This window comes from Chrysochloris asiatica, unplaced genomic scaffold (assembly GCF_000296735.1).
Source record: "Chrysochloris asiatica unplaced genomic scaffold, ChrAsi1.0 scaffold00006, whole genome shotgun sequence".
Taxonomy (NCBI): domain Eukaryota; kingdom Metazoa; phylum Chordata; class Mammalia; order Afrosoricida; family Chrysochloridae; genus Chrysochloris; species Chrysochloris asiatica.
In genome coordinates this window covers 15,692,034-15,713,981 of record NW_006408524.1, presented here as the reverse complement: position 1 = coordinate 15,713,981, position 21,948 = coordinate 15,692,034, and the positions used below count along the sequence as shown (strand labels likewise).

The window sequence follows — 21,948 nt, the reverse complement described above, 5'->3', positions numbered from 1 at the left end:
GAACAGATGAGTGATAGCATTTAACAATAGATTTATTGTTGTTAAGTTCCATCTAGTCGATTCAACCCATAACGACCCTGTACAGGGTTTCCAAGGGACAGCTGGGGAGCTTGAACCACTGACTTTGCAGTTCAAACAACTTTGCAGTCTGGCACATTAGCCCACAGCACCACGCCAGGACTCCTTAACAATAGATACTCATATATATATACATATATAAAGAGAGAGTCCTGGTGTTGTGCTGTGCGTTAATGCGCTGGACTACGAAGTTGCTTGAACTGCAAGGTTGTTGATTGAAGCTCACCAGTCACTCTTTGGAAACTCTACACAGGGTTGCTATGGGTCAGAACTGACATGACAGCACTTAACAACAAGATAACATATATATATATATATATACATTATATGTTGTGTTGCTGTTAAATACACACATATCATATGTATTTAGCTATTTGTGGTCATTATGGTTTGGGAGACATGAAGTAATCCATACTGTGTCCTAGTTGCAAGGAAAATGAGGTAGAATGGAGTAAGTTAAAAAAAAAAAAAAAGGAAGAATCACTTTTACTTTAGGATCTAGGTTAGAGTTCTATTCACTTTCTGGCTAAATACACTTAAGATAATACCATTAAGTACCAGTTTCCTCATCAGTAAAGGAGAATAAAAATGGCTGTATCCCCAAATATTTCCATTTAACAAAAGACATGCGAGAACTTAATGGAAAAAACATGAAACTATTTTTAAATGATCAAGGAAACACAAATCAGTGAGGACTACATTATGCTTGTGGATAGTAAGATTCAGTACCAGAAAGTTGTCAATCTCTCTAAATCAATCCACAGATTAATTAGGTCCCAATCAATTGAAGTAGACATTTTTATTGAACTAATGAGTTGGTTTTAAAATGTGCGTGGACAACCTTGCAACAACAGGGCTCCGGGATACAGGGATTGAGGTATGGTCTGAATAGGAAAAAGAGGGGAATAATGTTAAGACGCTTGGCTGTCTTTTGAATCTTGATTCCCCTTGCCTACCGTTGTAAAATAGACACTTGATGGTGAGAGAAAGGAATAGCCAGAAACATCACAATAGAAAGCTTGCAAGCCCTTCTTCAGCCTATAACTGATTGGAATACCTTAAAGGAGGCTAGAAGTTGCCCAGTGAGAGAGACTGCCTGCAGAGTCTTTGCACTGAATAAGACCATAGGTGGAATCCTGAACCCCATCCAGAATCTTCTTAGGTGGGAAATTTCCACTTGAAAGGACAAGCGACCAGCCTGGAGTGGCTAGAAGAACAGAAGATACTTCTTGAAAGAAAGACCAGCAGGAAAAATAAAAAACAATAATGGCAGACCGATTGACTACTACAAGAACAAGCAAGCTGTTTGTCTGGGAGCCATCAAGGCAAGTGGTAGGGTCCCCTCAGAGCAAACCTCCTTCCAAGACTAAGACTCAAGGAGAATACACAAGCAGGCATGTGGTCTGGCTGGTGACCACACTGGTCACTGATAAGGGGAAGAGAAGAAAAAACAGCAATGAAGTTGGGATCTAAGTCCAACCATATTCAATAGACTCCTGTGAACCTAGGTGGAGACCTAGTTGGCCAGCAGTATGACAAGACTTGGGGACTCCCGGGCCCCGAGGCAGTGACATGGCCACAGAGGACTAGAGTGAAGAGTGAAGCATCCAGCTGATATGAAGTGAGGGGAGATGTACAAGTACACCATACTTGCAGATAGTACCCACTTGACCTGACTTCAGTGGCTGGATGAACAGAACTCGACTAGAAGAAGAAAGAAGAGGGAAAAAAAGAGCAACCCGCTACAATTTGATGAACTTTAACTATACTTATGGAAGGAGTTCTGGCAACATAATGATTACAAATCAGACTGCTAACCTCAAGGTCGGAAATTTGAAACTACCAGCTGTTCCATGGGAGAAAGATGAGGCTTGCTGCTTCTGTAAAGATTTACAGCCTCAGAAACCCTGTACAGAGTCACTATGAGTCAGAACCAATTCCACAATACTTAGCAACAACAACATGGATGTAGTAGCTCAAAAAAGGGAACAAATCTTTACAGCGAGAATCACTCCCACCCCCTCAATACACACGGTTGACAGGGATGGGCAACGTAGACATTGGCTACCAAAAATGGGGGGGGCTACAAAGGCAAGAAGTGACTGGCTTACAAGCTTTCAAGAGGGAGCCTAGTTTCAGATGGGGCGGGGGAGGATAGAATCTCCACTGAATGGTTTCCAATCTGTTGGGATGGGGCTATTGAAAGGAGATGAGGATAAGACTCTTGTGGTACAGTAGTGAATAATTGCTATCAGGACTGACTGCGAGGGTCAGAAATATAAAGGTGGATGTTTTGTAACAAAAGGAGGGGAGTGACTAATTTTGCAGTCCTAGGGCAGAGGTCCCTGGGACCATCAAGTAAGAAGAGCAGAGTTCTGGACCCTACCCAGAGAAGCAGGGATGCCAGAAATGGAGGCAGAGACGATGATGTGGACAAATGGAGCGCTTGGGCACACTGGACTCAGGGAGGGAGAGGGGCAGTGTGTGGACGACTGGTGGGCAGCCCTGTGGGGTGTACCCTTTGGTTGTTTGATGATGCATGGAGGGGACTGTAATCATTGCAATGAAATGAAATACGATAGGATGAATGTGAACCTGATGTTCTCGCATGTAAACCCACATAATTCACAATAAAAACTTTTAAAAAAATAAAATAAAATGTGCGTGGAAAACTAAGTACCAAGTACCAAGAATAGCCAAGACACTCCTTGTAGGATAAGTCAGGCAAAGTTAATATCCCAAGTACTAATTTTTATTACAAATTCAAAATGATTAATAGAGTTAGTATTGGCACATGCAATCGAAAAACTGAACTATAGAAAGGCCCAAATCAACCTACACATAAGTTGTTGTTGTTAAGTGCCGTCTAGTCGGTTCCGACCCATAGCGACCCTGTATAGGGTTTCCGAGGGTGTAAATCTTTACGGGAGTAGAAAGCCTCATCTTTCTCCCGCGGAGCAGCTGGTAGTTAGCAACTCTATATATGACAGAAGATTCTGTAGAAATAACTGAAATTAGGTATACTCAGTCCACAGATGGAAAATAAACTCTATGGGAATTAAAGATGTAAATGTGAAAAATACAACTTTTTTTAAACTTTCAATAGAAAATGTAAGGTGCAAAAAGGAAAAAAAAAAAGATGAATACATTTTACTCTGTTGATATTAAAACACAATAAAGAAAGTGAATGTCAAACTACAAACTGGTGGTTATCTGCTTTCAAATTGGTTCCAACTCATAGCAACCTTGTAATGGGGCTTCGGAGGTTATAAATCTTTACCAGAGCAGAAAGCCTCACCTTTCTACTATAGAGTGATTGGTAGATTTAAACTGCTGACCTTGTGGTTAGCAGCACAATTTATAACCCACAACACTACCAGGATTCTGAAGTAGGAGAAGATATTTGAAACATATGAAATTGGGGGGAAATTGGTATACAGACTATATACACTGTCTGCCATCGAGTGAATTCTGACTCACAGTTAATCTATAGGACAGAGTAGAACTGCTCCTTGAGTTTCCGAGACTACATTTTTATAAGAGCAGACCCCCTCAGCTTTCTCCCACGGAGTAGCTGGTAGTTTTGATCCATTGACGTAGAGTTAATAGTCCAGTCTCAGTGTTTAGCCCACAGCACCACCAGGGCTCCTTGCTGTTAGGTGCCTTCAAGTCAGTTCTAACTCATCCCAACCCTGTGCACAACAGAACAAAACTCTGCCTGGTCCTATGCCATTCTCACAATTGTTGTTAATATTAAGTCCATTGCTTCTGCCACTGTGCCAATCCATACAATATTCTGGTACTATTCATAATGTTTTCATCTTCTGGCACTATATCTGACAATTTTGGGGGGTGCTATTCATAAGGTTTTCAGTGACGCTGTAGGATAATGCACTGAACCACCAGGTCGGTTTGAATTACAAGGTCAGCAGTTCAAACTTACCAACCATCCTTCGGAAACCCTATGCAGAGTAGCTATGAGTTGGAACCAACTCATAGCACTTAACAACAACAGCAACCAAAAACATTCAGAAGTACTCTATCTTTTCTTCTTCCTAGTCTGTCTTAGTCTGGATACTCAGCTGAAACCTGTCCACCATGAGGGACCCTGTTGTTGTTGTTGTTGTGTGCTGTTGAGTCAAGTCGGTTTCAACCCAGAGCGACCTTGTATAGGGTTTCCAAGGAGCAGCTGGTGAGCTTGAACCGCAGAACTTGCAGTTCAAACAGCTTTGCTGTCTGATGCTTTAACCCATGGTGCCACACCAGGATTTCTGGGTGACCCTACTGGTATTTAAAATACCAGTGGCATAGCTTCCAGCATCTCATCAACATGCAAGCCACCACACTAAGACAAACTGACAGGTGAGTGGGAGAGGGCGCCTTAGAATACATAAAAAAAGAATAATAAGAAAAGTATTTTTTAAATGGAACAAAATGGGCAAGATACCAACATGAATTTTACAAAATGGAAGACAGAAATTGGTCAACAAAATATAAAAAGATACTTAACCTCATTGATAATAAGGAAAATTATGTACAATTTTGTACCCATTGTTGCTATTATTAAGTGCTATCAAGTTGGTTCCGACTCATAGCAACTTAACATAGGGTTTCCAAGGAGCAGCTGGTAGGATTGAACTGAATAGAACTGGTAAAAATAAAGTCTAATAGTTCTAAATGGCAAAGATAGAGAACTCATGGTTTCTTCAGAGACATAATTATCTCTAAAACTTCCTGTCAACTTAGTGTGTTGGTGACCTTACACAAGAATTCTTTCTTAATATAATTCTCAGGTCTGATTTGTGTCCTTTTAAACACTGTCTCCTGTTTCTATCTCAACTTAATGGAATCTAATGTTACCTTTTGAGACAATAGGTGGGAAGTAATAATCTTAACCTGATCTTTTTTCAGAGATGAATCTTAGTTTGTCTGTGTTACTTAAATCCTCTCAGCGTTATAACTTATGCTTGGAGACCAGGGCCAACTTCATTGGCATACAACCTGGGCAACTACAAGATTCCACACTTAGAAAAGCCCCACATTTTAATACTCTGATATCATTGTCTTGAAATTTTTAATAATTTTTTAGCAGCAAGGCATACGTTGTCAGTTTGCCCTAGCTCTCACAAAGCCTGTTGGGGACTAGAAGCAGTTGATAGTTGTAATTTGGAGGCTGTCTCTACTCCCTTTCAGTTTTGTTCATAAACTAGCCCACTCTTGTCTGAGCTCACCTCTTTCTCCTACTACCTTGCTCAACACAACTAGGAAAAACCGACACATGTTATTAGCTTTCTGTTTTCCAATCATGTCCCCTGAGCTCCAGGCTCAGTAGATAGACAGGCTCCCTCCCTAGATACCCTATGGGATACTTCTGTCAAAAAGATCTGCAGTGTCCCAGGTCCTAACATTACCCTCCACCTGCTATCAGCCCATGAAGCCAGTGCCACATGTTTCAGGTTTATATGACAACTTCATTACAGATAAACCAACAATTTCTTCTTTAGTTAAGGGCACACCAGCAGCTGTAACTGAGTAAGTACTACCATCATTACCACCCACCCCAATATCAGTGGCTTTTATATAATAGAAGTTTATTATTGCTCAATTAAAGTCCAGTTGGTAGAGGTTAAAGGTAAGGGGCAGTGGTCCAAGAGGTCATTCAGAACTTAGGCTGATAGAGGTTGTGCCTTCTTGAACATACGGCTTCTTAGATCTCCCTCAGCATCAATATCCAACAAGTGGGAATGGAATGTGAGGAAAGAGAAAGTGGTGGGTTGCTCAGGTGGTTTGTGTAAGCCCTGCTGGGAAATGGTATACACTGGTTCTTGCTGTGTTCCTTTTGTTGTTTTTGGTAAGTGCTGTTGAATTGGTTCCGACTCATAGTAACTCTGTATAGGGCTTCCAAGGAGCAGCTGGTGGGTTTGAACTACCAACCTTGTGATTCATAGTTCAGTGCTGATCCTGCAGAGCTACACCAAGACTCTGTGTTCCCTTGTTGTTGTTAAGTAGCATTAAGTCAGTTCAGACTCATAGTGACCTTGTACAGGGTTTCTGAGGAGTGGCTGGTGAATTTGAACCACCAACCTTGTGGTTCAAACTGACTTTGCGGTCCAGTGGTTTATCCACAGCACCACCCCAGGAGTTCCCTTGGTGATGGTGGTGGTTGCATGCTATGGAGTCGGTTCTGACTCCTAGCAAACCTATATGGGGCTTCCGAGGCTTTAAATCTTTATGACAGCCGAAAGCCTTATCTGTCTCCTATGGAACAGCTAATAGTTTCAAACTGCAGACTTTGAAGTTAGCAGCCCAACTGGTAACCACTAACCAACCCTTAACCAGAACTTAATCACATGGCCATGCAGGGCTGAGAAGGAGTCTGTGAAATGTGATTTGTGCGTCCAGTGGGGAAAGAACTGGGTTTGGCGGACAGTTGTCTTTGTCTCAAGTACTTCAGTTCTGTCTGGGTTCCTGTTCAACCTGAGTGAAACCAGATGACTATTGAGTTGATCCTTATTAATGCAGTACTTCCTTCTCTCTAGCTGTGTCTACCTGTTTGCTCTCGGCTAAAATAACTCAGAATGGTTTCATATTGAAGGTTTAGACATATGCAGGCATTGTCTATCTAATGGGGTGGAGGCTGGAGTTGGGAGTTGAGAGGGGAGGTCTGTTAGACAGCCTAAAGTACATCAAGTATGTAACTTTTATGAGAAACTACTGGCTGAGAATATTTTCTTTTAAACATAGCCATTAGACTCCCTTGTTTCCAAACAAATCACTGTGCTCATTATCAATCACAGAGGAGTCCAATGCTAAGAATAAATTCCAGCTTCCTTATAAAATCCCAATTTAGCAATGGCTTCCATCAAGTGCTCAGCCCTGCAGGAGCATGGATTCCCAACAACTCTGTAAGGAGTGTGGAAGCCTGAGGATGACAAGGGGCAGCAACTGGCCATTTGGGGACTAAATTTCCAGTGTGGGCCCCGTCACGGATGCACCTTTGAACTAAAACTACAGAAGGCTTCCAGTCCCATATCTAATGGACCTGCATGCTCCAGGCTCCCCGAGCTATTAATGCAGAATGACAGCTGAATTTAACTGCTTTTCACTGAGCTCAGTGCCCTGGCCTGAGTAGAAATAATCCTTTTATCTCCCAATAAAGGAGAATTACCGACATTGTATAGCGCAGGTTCTTTTGAGCTGAAGGCTTTGCATTTCCTGGAGTGATCAGATTAAAGGAGCTCTCACAGATCTCATTGGCAGATCGGAGGGCAAGTAGTTGATTATATTGTCACCCAGTTGTCCTGTGGAAGGTACTGCTAGTTTCCATTTTAAACAGGTTTCCGAGCACGGATGTCATTCTCCAGCAGAACTTTTCTGAAAGACCAACTGAGTCTTCAGAGCCATGCTGTTTAGCGACCAGCTGTTTCCCTGGACCAGCAAGTGGGGACATGTTCAAAGAATATAATTTGGTTTGCTGGCTTCTTTATTTGCACCACTCCCCATGGGTATAATCCGTCCCTGATAATTTATTGATGTCTACAATCCCTATGGGAGTCCTGGTGTGGCACTGTGGGTTAATGCACCAGACTGCAAAGCTGTTTGAACTGCAAGTTCAGTGGTTCAGGCTCACCAGCTGCTCCTTGGAAACCCTATACAGGGTCGCTATGGGTCAGAACCGACTAACAGCAATTAACAATAACAACAACAATTCCTATGCAGGTAGCAGCACTATATAATAGACATAGTGGTTATGAATTGGGTTGTGAACCTCAAGGTCAGCAGTTCAAAACTACCAGCTCTTCCGTGGGAGAAAGATGAGGCTTTCTGTTCCTGTAAAGATTTACAGCCTCAGGAACCCTGTACAGGGTTGCTATGAGTTGGAACCAACTCCACGGCACATAACAACAACAACAATGCAGTAAAACCTTCTGCTCACATCTATAAAGGTAGCTCTTATTCCTCCTGAAATAGTGCTAAAACCTCATTCATCCCAGCTAATAAGGGCACTGGCATTTCTAGCATGGGTCTTGGCACTTAGCATACATTATTTTGATTTAATCATCAGAATAGCCCAGTGAGTTCTATGTCCTATACCTCATTTTTTAAATGGAAAAATTGAGGCTGGAAACTTTAGACAATTTGCCCAAGGTTGTACACTAATAATTAGTAGCTCTGGGAGGATGTGCAGGTCTGATCCTGAAGTCTTTGTCCTTCCTACGACCAAAGCTGGTTGTCACAGAGTCTATTTCAACTCACAGCCACCCTGTGTGTGTCAGAGTAGACCTATGCTCCATTGGGTTTTCAATGGCTAATTTGGGGGAAGCAGACTGCCAGCCTCTCGAGGGGTCTTTGGGAGGACTTGAACTTGCAACCTTTTGTTTAGCAGCCAAATACCTTAACCACTTGTACCACCCAGCAACTCCTCTTCCCAAGGTTAAAAACAAACCAAATGCATTGCCATAGAGTCTGTTCTGACTCATGGTGACCCCAGTTCTACCGAGTAGAACCGCTTCCTAGGATTTTCCTGGTTGCGATCTTTACGGAAGCAGACTGTCAGACCTTTCTTTGACGCCACTGCTGTATTCAAACCACCAACCTTTAGGTTAATTGTTGTTGTTAAGTGCCATAGAGTTGATTCCGACCCATAGGGTTTCCAAGCAGCAGCTGGTGAGCTTGAACCACCGACCTTGCAGTTCAAAGCAACTTTACAGTCCAGCGCATTAACCCACAGTGACACACACACTCAGACACAAACCATTTGCCTCATCCAGAGACTCCCCTTTCCAAGATAAAACCACTGCCATCAAGTGGACTTAGACTCATAGCACACTATATGGCAGACTTGAACTGCCCCATGGTGTTTCTGAGACTGCTCATCTTCACAGAAGCAGCCTCCTCATCTCTCTCCAGAGGATCAGCTGGTAGGCCGGAACCACTTACCTTTGGTTTAGCAGCCCACCAGGGCTCCTTCCAATAGGTGGTGGTTGTTGTTGTTAAGTGTTGTCAAGTTGGTTCCAACTCATAGTGACTCTGAATGGGGTTTCCAAAGAGCAGCTGGTAGGTCTGAACTGCCAATGTTGGAAATCAGGATTTCTCAATGTTGATGCCATTGACATTTTGACATTTTGACCGTATAAATTCTTGGTTGGGGGCGAAAGGGCCTGTCTTGTGTATTGAAGGACATCTGGCAGTATCCCTGGCTTCTACCCACTAATCATCCATAGCAGCCCCACCCGTAGTTGTGAAGACCATATATGTTTCCAGACCTTGCCACAAGTCCCGTGGAGCACATACTCAGCCTGGGTGAGAAACACTGCTGTAAAGGTTTCAGATGCTCTTGTTTCCTTATAGCGCTGAGTTTTTGTGATTCTGTGAAATTCACAGACCAATCTGAAGGAGCTAAAACTGCCTAGGAGTGACCTTACAGGATATACTTTTAAAATATAACTAACATTTCAGTTCTTGCACATAAAAAAAAAAATCCCTTCTTCCTGTTATTGCTGATAACAGTTTGTCCTTTCCAGTAAGTAAATATTCACACTGTGCAAATGTTCTAAAGCTTCCAGAGGCTGATGTTACCTCAGGAATTCTGCCTGAATTCCTCACAAAGACATTCAAGGACTTCCGAGTTTGGCCTCAATTCTCCCCATCCTCAAACCCGTGTACTTTTAGGTAACAGCCAAGTAAAATAACTCACTGTGGCCCAAATATGTCCTCTGTTCCCTCTGCTTAACAAGCCTTTCCCAATCCCACACCCACACCCATACCCACACTCCTATTCTTGTCTTTTGGGATCCTGTTGTTGTGTTAAGTGCTGTCAAGTTGGTTCCACCTCACAGCATCCCTGTACAGGGTTTCCAAGGAGTGATTGGTGAGTTTGAACTGCCGACCTTGAGGTTCAAACCAACCTTAGGGTCGAGTGCTTATCCTACAGTTCCACACAAGGACTGCTTTGGGGTCCTACCCATCCTTAATGTTTAATTGGTCCCCACTACATTAGAATAAGCAGTGGGCTGGCAACCACAAGGTCAATAGTTCAAACCCATCGACAAGTCTCAGATCCCTACACACGGTCAGAAACAACTTAATGGCTCACGACCAAAACAACAACATTTCTCACAAGGCAGTGGCCTGGTGACTGTACTTTCCTTTATTTCCGCAGACAATTTGTGTCTCACCCCTCTCTACCTGCCTTGTGAAGAGGGTGGGATCTTCCCTACTAGACTGAAAGTTCCTGGAGAATAAGAATTCTACTTTATCAATTTTATTTGGTCCTATTTGGTTTTCATTTGGTTCTATGTTGCTTGGATTACACTAGGATATGAGTCAAGATTAACTTGGTGCAATGGTTAAGTGTTCAGCTCCTAAACAAAAGGTCTTTGGTTCAAGCCCACCGGCTCCACCAGAGAAATTGTTGGTGATTTCTTCCCATAGAGATTGCAACCTAGGAAACTCTAGGGCAGTTCTCTGTCCTGATTGGTTGGTGGTTATGTGCCTTGGAGTCAGTTCCGACTCATAGAGACCCCGCATAGGAGTTCTGAGGCTGTAAATCTTTATGGGAGCAGAAAGCCTCATCCTTCTTCCACAGAACAGCTGGTAGTTTTGAACAGCTGGCTTTGAGTTTAGCAGCCCAACTCACAAGCAGGACACTACCAAGCTCCTTTTCTCTGTCCTATGGGGTTACTATGATTCAGAATTGGAATCAATAAAGAGACAGAATTGATTTGAGAATACCAAATACCAGCAAGCTTCAGACCAGATTCCATGGGATAACAGTAAAATTCAAATGTGAAATCTGAACTACGTAATGAAGATACCAATGAAAAAAGGATCCCGTCTCTCTAGTATTCCACTTCATGGTCCAGTATGGCCTAAGTACCCTGGGTGGCTCTGATATAGGCTGCAGCTAGGGTGATCGACCTTGAGACTTACTTAAAGACTTCCAGGGTTGTGCAGCTGGAACCCTGCCATGTCAGGAAAAGGGCACCTTTTCCTCATTTTTATAAAGGTGCCACATGGACTGGAAGAAGCTCTATCAGCAAAAACTTTCACAGAGTCAAGGGACTTTGCATTCAACATTTTTGTCCTCAAACTTGACATCTGTCAATTACTTTTACTAAGAGATATTGCAGTGAATTTATCCATCCAAATCAATCTTTGCCTTTGGAACTTGTTCTTAACTAAACAAAGATTTGTATTAATTGATTCAATGAATATTTATTAATCACTCACTATGTTTGGAAGCTCTAGGAGTGAAGGAAAGAAAGTGTCTGACCTCACTCAATTCATATTCTTATATTACCCCCTCAAGGGTTTCAGTTTTCTATGATAACACACAGATGATTAAATCTATTAACCAGTTGTGACCAAGTATAATCTGACTCATGGAAGCAGCAGTCAAGAAATTAAATGACATATTGTATTATGCAAATCTGCTGCACAAGACCTTTTCAAAGTATTGAAGAGCAAAGTTGACAGTTTGAGAACTAAGGTGCACCTGACTCAAGCCATAGTATTTTCAATAACCTCATATGCATGTCAAAGTTGGACAGTGAATAAGGAAGACCATAAAAGAATTGATGCATTTGCGTTGTTGGAGAATATACAAAGTACCATGGACTTCCAAAAGAACAAATCAATCTGTGTTGGAAGAAGTACAGCCAGAGTGCTCATTGGAAGCCAGGATGGCCAGACTTCGTCTGTCATACTTCAGACATATTATCAGGAGGGATTAGTCCCTGGCGAAGGATATGTTTGGTAAATTGAGGTCGGAAAAAAATAGGAAGACCCCCAACAAGATGAATTGACACAGTGGCAGCAGCAATGGGCTCAGACGTAGCAATGATTGTGAATTTAGCACAAGACTAGGCAGTGTTTCATTCTGTTGTGCATAGGGTCGCTATGAGTTGGTACCTACTCAATGGCACCTAACAACAACAATATAGTCTGACTCAAGGTGACACCATGTGGGTCAGAGTAGAACTGTGCTCCATAGGGTTTTTGGTGGTTGATGTTTCAGAAGTAGATTGCCAAGTGTATCCTCTGAGGAGCCTTTGAGTATATTAACTATTTGCTTCACCCAGGGATTGTAATTAAAGTTAGACCCAGCTCCGATCTGGGAAACTTTTGTTGTTGCCGTTGATGACGTCAGTACCTTTGAGTGACTCTGGGCAGTAGGTAGCAGTAAATGGGTAGTTCAGTGGTAGAATTTTGACCTTCTGTGTGGATCCAATTCCCAACCCATTCACCTCATGTGCAGCCCTAACCCGTCTGTCAGTGGGGGCTTGTTTGTTGCTAAGATACTGAACAGCTTTCAGCAGAGTTGTCAGAGTAAGATAGACTAAGAAGAAAGGTTTGGTGTTCTCTTTCTGAAAATCAGCCAGTCAATGACCACTCTGAGTCACAGGTGCAATCAGTCACGGGTTCCATTGTGCATGGGGTAGCCATGCGTAGGGGGCAAATGCAATTGCAGCAAAAATAATGGCATTCATAGGATGGCTGTGGATCTGACCATTGATGCTTCCATTGGCAAAAACAGAAACTGCAACATCCCCACTATATTTTGTCACTTCCCTTTGTATATATAGATGGAAAACTGTGCACCAGCTACAACCGAGGGCTCATCTCAAAGGCAAAAATCAAGGCCATCAAGTATAGCATCGTCATCATTCTCGGTAAGTAGTGTCGTTCCCCCCCACCCCCATGTGCTGCAGAATTGTGCAAATATTCCAAGTAAACTTGCATCCGGGGCCAGGTGGAAGAATTTATCTATTCCTGTCTGATTGGAAAGGAATGTGTGGAGTTCATTCGTCCGTCTATGGCTCCTTCATGGGCCAACATTAGCTTCTAATTCATCACTTTATGAATATAGTTGTCATTCATAACCAAGGAGTAGATCGTATGGGGAAAAGAAATCTCATGAAAGTACAACTAACTGAAGCTGATATTCGTATCACCAGGTGATCCCAGTAGTTTATATTCTCATGAGGGATTGACATCCATGAACAAAGGGAAGACAGAAGTGGCATTCTAGTACTTCTGGATATTTCGTTTCATAGTCACGACAAATCCGTCCCTAATAAATAATTACCTTTCGTCCTCTCCCACTCTCCTGTCCTTTCCTGTTCTTTCTCTCTCAGCTTAAAACTCATAAAAGGCAAAGGGGGAAAAAAAGTATTTCTAAAGTAACTGATATTGTCAGATTAGTGTTTCCTATTTTCAAACCTTCAAACTCTCTCAGCTATTAAGTTTGCTTCTTTTTCACTGAGAAAATTTAAGTCATCACAAAAAACTTTTTTATTCTCCTACCTCATACCTGCTTATCTACCATGTGGTTTCACTTACATCCTATTGTTGTTGTTAGGTGCCATGGAGTTGGTACCGATTCATAGCAACCCTATGCACACCAGAACAAACACTGCCCGGTCCTGGGTCAACCTCACAATTATTGCCACACTTGAGCCCATTGATGCTGCCATTTTGCCAATCCATTTAGGTGGGGGTCTTCCTCTTTTTCTCTGACCCTCCACCTTACCAAACATATCCTTCTCCAGTGACTGGTCCCTCCTGACAATATGTCCAAAGTATGAGAGACAAAGTTTGGCCATCTTAGCCTCCAATGAGCACTCTGGCTGCACTTCTTCCAACACAGATCTATTTGTTCTTTTGGCAGCCCATGGCACTTTCAATATTCTCCTCCAACACTATAACTCAAAAGCATTACTATGGATAAACTGTCCCTGCTTCTATCTGGGCCCATTTTGTTCACCTATGTCCCAGATTCCACTCTTTCCTGCCTACCCAAGGACTTTACTTCTCCAATCATCTGTTTTCTCTCCCACAAATTTACCCTGTTCTGGCTCATACATGATTAAGCATCCTGATGTGGCACTGTGGGATAAAGCACTGGACTGCAAGGTTCAGTTTGAACCACAAGGTCGGTAGTTCAAACTCACCAACCACTCCTTGGAAACCTTACACAGGGTCACTGTGAGTCAGAACTGACTCAATGGCACTTAACAACAACAAACATCTCCCTCAGTCAACCTCTCCTCTCTACTTCACTGCTGTCTTTTGTAGCACAATTCCTCAACAACAACAAAAGTTGTATATAGCCTGTCTCCACTTTTCACTTCTCATTCTTTCTGGAACCTACTTTAACTCATCCTTCCTATTTTTTCCAATAAAACCACACACAACAAGGTTACCACAACTTCCAAGATACCAAACGTCAGTTCTAAATCTTCATCCTACTCAATTTAGAAACATTTGATCCATTTCTCATTATTCTTTTTTTTTTTTTTTTTTGCCTAGACGTGATATCTAGACTTCTACTTGACATCTCTGTACTTGCATTTCTAATGATCCTATCACATTCAGCATGTCCAAAATAGAAGTCTTAGCATGCCTGCTACCTTCTGCCAAAATAGCTCTTGCCCCTGTTTTCTGTATTTCTGTAAACAACACCATTTTTCATCCAGGACTCAGGCCAAAACCTAAGGGACATCATCATTATTCTATTTTTCTCACATCCCTCATGAAATTCACCAGCAAGACCTGGATTTTCTACCTTCAAAATCGATCCCAAATTGAACCTTTTCTCGCCATTTACACAAATACTGCCTTGGTCAAACCTTCCATCATCTTCTGTCTGGAGAATGACAGCTGGTCATCTGGCTTTCCTTTTTCCATGTTTTCTACAAAGCAACCAAAACCATCATCTTTTTACAGCGTCAGTCAGATGCTACCATTCCCCCCACAAACCCACAGGAGGCCTCCCATTGCATTGAGAACAAACTCCCCAGTTCGGTCCATCTTTTCCATGGCCCTGTGTTATCTGTCCCACAGCTTCATCTTCAACTTCCTTCCCCATACCCCTCCTCCTTCCTAACTCCGTTCCAGTCTTGCTGGTGTCCCAGCTGTTTCTTCAAAATGTCAGCTGTTCTCATGCTGGCTCTCTTGCCCTTAAATGTTCTGTGTTCGTGACAAGATTGACCCTATCACCTAGTCCTGTTCCCCAACAGTGCCACCTCCTCTCAAAGGCCTTCCGGATTGCCCTTTAAATTTACTGTGGGTTCATGCGCTAGACAGTAAGTTTGGTTTAAACCACGAGGTCGGCAATTCAAACTCACCAGACACTCCTTGGAAACCCTACACAGGGTTCTTATCAATCAGAACCAACTTGATGGCACTTAACAACAACAGGCTTAATAATGGATTCCTGGTGTGGCACTGTCAGATCAGCACTACACTGCTAGCTACAAGGTTAGTGGTTCAAACCTACCAGTGGCTCCTTGGAAACCCTCTACAGGGTCACTATGAGTCAGAACTTACTTAACAGCACTTTACAACAACAACATGATTTATGATACATGATTTTTCTACAACATGATTTATGATACATGATTTTTCCTCAGAGTTCCTACTTCAGCCTATTGTGGGACATATTGATTTAGTAACCATATGTCTCCTTTGCTAAAATATTAAATCTATGAGGACAATAAAATTTACTTTTGTATTCCTTACACTGTCCCCAAGGCCTAGGTCCCATACACTAGGTGTGCAGTATTGGTTGAATAAACAAATAAGTACGAAGAAAAAGAATGTGTGCTGTTTTCTTCAACCAAATTCAAGTCCTGCTCCTCCCACCCCTATTCTAGCACTTGAAAGCTGGAGGAAAACATCAAAACAAGCTTATCTTCTCATGTTAGCTGTATGTCCAATCACCAAAACAGACAGTCAGTCCCACCTTCCCAAATCACAACAGCAAAAATGTCAAAGTACACACAGCATGAGTCAGCCAGTGGGATAGAGACAAAAAACAGCACTGCAGACAGAACTGGGCTAGAGCACACACAGCCCACAGGGCTCAAAAGCCTTTACCAGCAGCATCTCCAGTGGATCAAAGACTTCCCTCCCTCCTGAACAATCAGAAGGAGAGATGCACACTTCCTGGATGTTGAATCCAGAAAAGAATGCTTGTACATATGTCCCAGAGCCATGTCTCCAGGCCCTGTGGAGCCTTAGTCCATGAGCAGGACTGCACATCAAAGGGCTACCCTGTGTCTACAACCTTCTGATAGCCTTATCTGGAACAAATGCTTAATAATGTCCTCTTTACCATCCCAAAATGAAATGCATACATGTTATTTGTTGTTGTTAGGTGCCATCGAGTCAGTACCGACCCATAGTGACCTTATGTTCAGCAGAACAAAACACTGCCCGATCCTGGGCCAACCTCACTACTGGTGCCACGCTTGAGTCCATTGATGCTACCACCTGGCCAATCCATCTTGTTGGGGGTCTTCCTCTTTTTCTCTGACGCTCCACCTTACCCAACATGATATCCTTCTCTAGTGACTGGTCCCTCCTGACAATATGTCCAAAGTATGAGAGACAAAGTTTGGTCATTCTGGCCTCCAAGGAGCACTCTGGCTGTGCTTCTTCCAAAATGGATCTATTGATTCTTTTGGCAGCCTGTGGCACTTTCAATATTCTCCTCCAACACCATAACTCAAAAGCATCAATTCTTCTATGGTCTTCCTTATTCACTGTCCTCATATACACGTTATTACCTACCAAATATTAACTCTTTATAAATCAATATAGTACTCCAACAATAAAGGAGGACTAGAAAGGAGCTCTGGTAGCATAGTGGCTATGATTTGGGCTGTGAACAGGAAGGTCAGCAGTTCAAGACTACCAGCTGTTCCGTGGGAGAAAGATGAGACATTCTACTCCTATAAGGATTTTACAGCCTTGGAAACCCTGTACAGGGTCGCTATGAGTCGGAACTGACTCCACAGCACACAGCCACCACCGCAGAAAGAAATACAGCCAGAGTGCTCCTTGGAGGCCAGGATGGCCAAACTTTATCTCTCATACTCGGACATATTGTCAGGAAGGACCAGTTGCTAGAGAAGGATATCAAGTTTGGTAGGGTGGAGGGAGGGTCAGAAAAAAAGAGACCCCCAGCAAGATGGATTGGCAGAATGGCAGCATCAATGGGCTTAAGCGTGGCAAAATTGTAAGATTGGCCCAGGCCTGGGCAGTGTTTTGTTCTGTTGTGCATAGGGTTGCTATGAGTCGGTACCAACTCGATGGCACCTAACAACAACAACAAGAAAGACAATAATAAGGTAATATAGGTTTCAATATGGAGTCTTGGTGTGATGCTGTAGGATCAGCACTGGATTTTTAACTACAGGGTTAGTAGTTCAAACCCACTAGCTGCTCCTTGGAAACGCTATACAGGGCCATTATGAATCGGAACTGACTGGATGACACTTAACAACAACAATAAGGTTTTAATATGTAAATCTAGCTCCACTAGAAGACAATGAAATCGTTAGATGCTTACATCTAGACATAATAACAGCTATTAAAAAGACCAATTGTTTTAATTGTTGAATGTCATGGAGTAGGTTCTGACTCATAGCGACCTTGTATAGGGTTTCCAAGAAGCAGGTGGTGAGTTTGAACTGCTGATCTTGCCATCTAGTGGTTTATCCTATAGCACCCCACCAGGATAGGGGTGAGTTAATTAAATGTTTGACCAAATATAGCAGGCTAATTTTTAAGTTAATAATTTTGCTTGGCCAGCAAATGATGTCATAAATTTTGGCGGACAAAAAGTTGCCCACCCCTGCTGTATGGAGTCCTGGTGTGAGCTGCAGGATAATGTGCTGGACCAAAAAGTCAGTTTAAACTGTAAGTTTAGCAGTTCAGACATACCAGCCACTTCTCAGAAACCCTATACAGGGTCGTTATGAGTCGGAACAACAGCATCTCCTGTTGTGTAGGTTTTCTGAGGAGCAACTGGTGGGTTTGAACTGCCGACCTTGTTATTCACAGTCCAGTGCTGATCCTCTAGCTCAACACAAGATTCTAAAAAGACCAATCTTTTTCGTGGAGACTTTAAAAATGCAATCAATATTACTATCGTTGGTGACTTGATTTTTCGGAGCAGATGATAAGCACCTAATTAAACGAAGCAATCTTTCCTCCAATGAATTTTTATTAAACATATTTTGTGTTGATATGTAAAACACAGTTAAGCTTCTAGACCTGGGTAGTGACAAACAGGTTTTCCTTCTCCCCTACATCAATATTCATCTGAGTTCTATGGGAGATGGGATAAGTCTTTGCAGGAAGGGGCTGCCCCTACTATATAGAAGGACTGGCATCCCTGTAACACATCAATACACACACACACACACACACACATTTTCAATGTGCCCCAAAAGGCTATTTGTACCACCATCTCTGTATTAGTTTCTTTAGGCTAATGTAACAAAATACTAAAACAGAGTGGCTTAAAACAACATAATTTTCTTGTCTCAAAGTTCTGAAGTCTAGATGTCAGAAATCAGGTTGTTAGCAGATAAGATTCCTTCTGGAGACTTTAAAGGATAATCTGTTCCATGCCATCCTCCTCGCTCATGGTTGTTGCTGACAATCCTAGACATTTCTTGACTTGTAGCTGCATCACTTGAATTCATGACTCCATCTCTGTGTGGTCGTCTCCCCTGTGTCTGTGTCCAAAATTTCCCTCTTCTTTTAGGATACTAGTCATTGACTTCAGACCCACCCTAATCCAGTTTAACCTCACCTTAACTTGATAACATTGCAAAGACTCGATTTCCAAATTAGGTCAGAGTCACAGATCCCAGGAGGACATGAATTTGGTGGACAGAGGGTACAATTCAACCCAGTGCAATCCCCCAGAACTGCTATTCTAGTCTGACATTGGACGTAACAACCCAGAGGCCAGAGAGTTAAGTGGTCTTTGTTGTCTGAATTGTTCACATTTAATGAATTGTCAAAATCTGGGTCAAGAAACCATGTGTCAGTGACATTTATAGAGCCAGGGTTGCCCTTGTAGGCAGGTGGCCAAGAAAGCCTGGCTTCTCTCTCTCTGAGGGTGGAGAAGACATGCAAGAAAGTAAGAAGTGTCACCCTCAAGGGTGTTTAGTTATGGGTATCTATTTCCCACTCATTTTCTCTGAGTGTCTGGAACCAAACAAAATTAGCATGTCACACCACTAATTCGGAGAGAGTGTGGTGGGTGAGTGATGTTTCCTGAAGTGGCCAAATTAGAGATGGAAATGAAAATTTAGAACATTGTGATTAAGCCTGACTTTGTTGTGAAAACACTGGGTGTCCTCCCTTTCCAATGCCATACCCTGTAACCAGGAGTCATTGCTGTCAAAAAGATTCCTGCTCTGCAAGAGTTTGTTCACTGTCTTCAGCACCTCATTTGATAAGAAGCTTAAGTCATACCCAGCTTTCTCAGGCTTTCAGTAAAGACTCAATAACAGTAGGAACTTTATCCCACTTTACAGATAGAAAAGTTCCAGAAAGTGTTAGAAATAGATCTGAAAGGATGGGTGTGAGTGTGTACTTTTGTGAAAAGCATCATTGTTAACATACCCCGTTATGAACACTTATACTCAACTCATTATTTCTGAGAGATCCCTGGTGCCAAAAAACTCCAAGACTGACTGAGGAAACCCTCAGCTGAGACTTGTGATGGTACTAATGTCTCCCTTCTCCCCTAGCCTTCATCTGCTGTTGGAGCCCATACTTCCTCTTTGATATTTTGGACAATTTCAGCATCCTTCCAGACACCAGCGAGCGCTTCTATGCCTCTGTGATCATTCAGAACCTGCCCGCCTTGAATAGTGCCATCAACCCACTCATCTACTGTGTCTTCAGCAGGTCCATCTGCTTTCCCTGTCGGTAAGGGACATTCTTGCCTAGGTCCAACTTGCTGTTGGCCCCTACATTCAGACTTCGGTGTGTATTTCTCATTCCTAAACTCCCCAGCAGCTTGCAACATCTTTATTTTAAAGATAAGACACTTGAGCATCAGTGTCAATTATGTGCCCAAGATCACCTAGTGTGACAAATTCAAACTCAGGTTCATGCTACGATGAAAGCTCTTTCTACTGTAGCACACCACTTCCAAAGCAACCCTCTTGATCATGACACACTTAAAGGACTTTTCTCTGTTCAAAGCTTCTCCATCTTATGTGAATTGACTCAGTACAATGATGTGGTGTTAGCATGACAGGAGACATTGTACAGATAACCAAATTAAGGTGCAGCAACGTTTTTGGGGTCTTGCCTCGACAGAAGAGTGGGTTGCATGAAGTTGGGAGGTCTGATAGGTGAAAAATATAGCATAGAGACAAAGAGACAATACAGACACAAAGAAACAGACATACAAGTTTGATGCAAGCTGAAAGGCAGGCTGCCACTATTGTCCTCTAATCAATACTCCCAGAATTTACCAATCTATTTTGTTTACAAACCTTGAGTAAAAAATATACCTGTTCCTAGCCTTTCTGAGTCCTCTGAGGAGACTTTTTACTGTCTCGGCTTTAGAGGGGTTTTGGTCCCATTGTTGTATATGGACATCAAAGGCTCATGTTTCAGGTTAATATCAAGATGCAGTTCTGACATGCATACCAGGTGGCTATTGCTTGTTCTTTAAAAAGATTTGTTCCCAGGACCCTACGCACTGCCAACACAGTGGAGACATTAAGAAAGGCACATAAGAAACCATTTTCTCAAAAGCTGCAATTATTGGAGTTAGAAGCATAGAATGAACAATAAGACCAAAGAAAATTATACAGAGGTAGCCCACCAGTGAGTTCGCAAAAACATATGAACCTGGGACTTCAGGGGGTCACTTCCTTGGCCCTCAGGGTCCATGGCTTGCAATCCTGAGGAGGGGCACTGGGATTGGATTTTCATCCATCTTGTCACAGGGCCACAGCTACTCAGTGCTTGCGTATGTCGTCCCCGACACAACATTATCGAGATTATATGAATAATTAATGAAGAGCTACAACTAGACCTCTCTGACAACCACTAGGTCATTTTGCTGCCTTTACAATTAATGTCATGTACAAGCTAGAGTGAGTAGGTGAATAAATCAGTAGGAGCTCAAAGAGTAGAATGGATCAAGGGTCAGACTTAATGTCAGTGGATGAAATTCTCATCCTATCATTGCTGATTCATAGCTATCTGTGGCCGTGCACAAGTCATTTTGCTTCCATAACAATAAGGTAGTTTCTTCATTGTAGAATGAGACTAATAACAGCTTCTGCTTCTTGGCCATTGATGGTTCTACTCATTGAGTTCTGGTGCTGACCAGTGGAAAGGAGGGCTGTAAATGATGGGAGGAGCAAAGGGTGGGAAATTTTTACATACAAAGTTCCTGATTCTACACTCGTAACAACTATTATCTCTTAACTTCCTTACTTTCCTTTCATCATTTTTTCCTTTCATTATTTTCCCTGTTTCATTCTGACTTTCTCCAGGGAACAAAGATTACAGGATTCCAGAATGACCTGCCGGGAGAGAACTGAGAGACATGAAATGCAGATTCTGTCCAAGCCGGAATTCATCTAAAGCCCAGGGCAATGTCAATACCAGGCTGAACACCATCAGCTCTCCTGCTTCCCCATCGTAACTTGGGCACATGCATGGCACCCAAGACCTTGCCATTCTATTCCTGTCATCACTTAGAGACGCATAAGGCAAACTCCTGATGAGTGTTTGTTGGCTGCATCAACAAGTATTAGCCAACATAAAGTCACCAGCTAGCCATGCTGGCCAGTGAAGACAGCCCCTGTTTTCCGCCACTCCCAGCCATTAGTTCTCCTCGTCAGCACCAGAGCCCAGTGGACAGAGACATCACTGGCCCCAGGCTCTGACTTTGAAGGAGCTGAGGGAACAGGCAAGCACTAGAGAAGAAAATAGCAGGGTTGTATGTGAATCTTCTAATTACAATTTAAGAAGTAAATTACAGACTTACCTAAGTCTGGCTTTTTAAATTGTTTCTTATTTTTGGACTGAAGT

The 21,948-nt window shown here is 42.6% G+C and overlaps 1 protein-coding gene across 1 annotated transcript in view; it reads left to right on the top strand.

Moving 5' to 3' along the window:
* The window catches only part of NPSR1 (neuropeptide S receptor 1), a 227,186-nt gene extending 205,688 nt beyond the window's left edge, over nucleotides 1-21,498 (top strand). The window contains exons 7-9 of the mRNA XM_006832139.1: nucleotides 12,666-12,752; nucleotides 19,638-19,818; nucleotides 21,408-21,498. Coding sequence (XP_006832202.1) covers nucleotides 12,666-12,752; nucleotides 19,638-19,818; nucleotides 21,408-21,498 — 359 coding nt within the window. The remainder of the gene's footprint in view (nucleotides 1-12,665; nucleotides 12,753-19,637; nucleotides 19,819-21,407) is intronic.
* The last annotated feature ends 450 nt before the right edge of the window (nucleotides 21,499-21,948 follow it).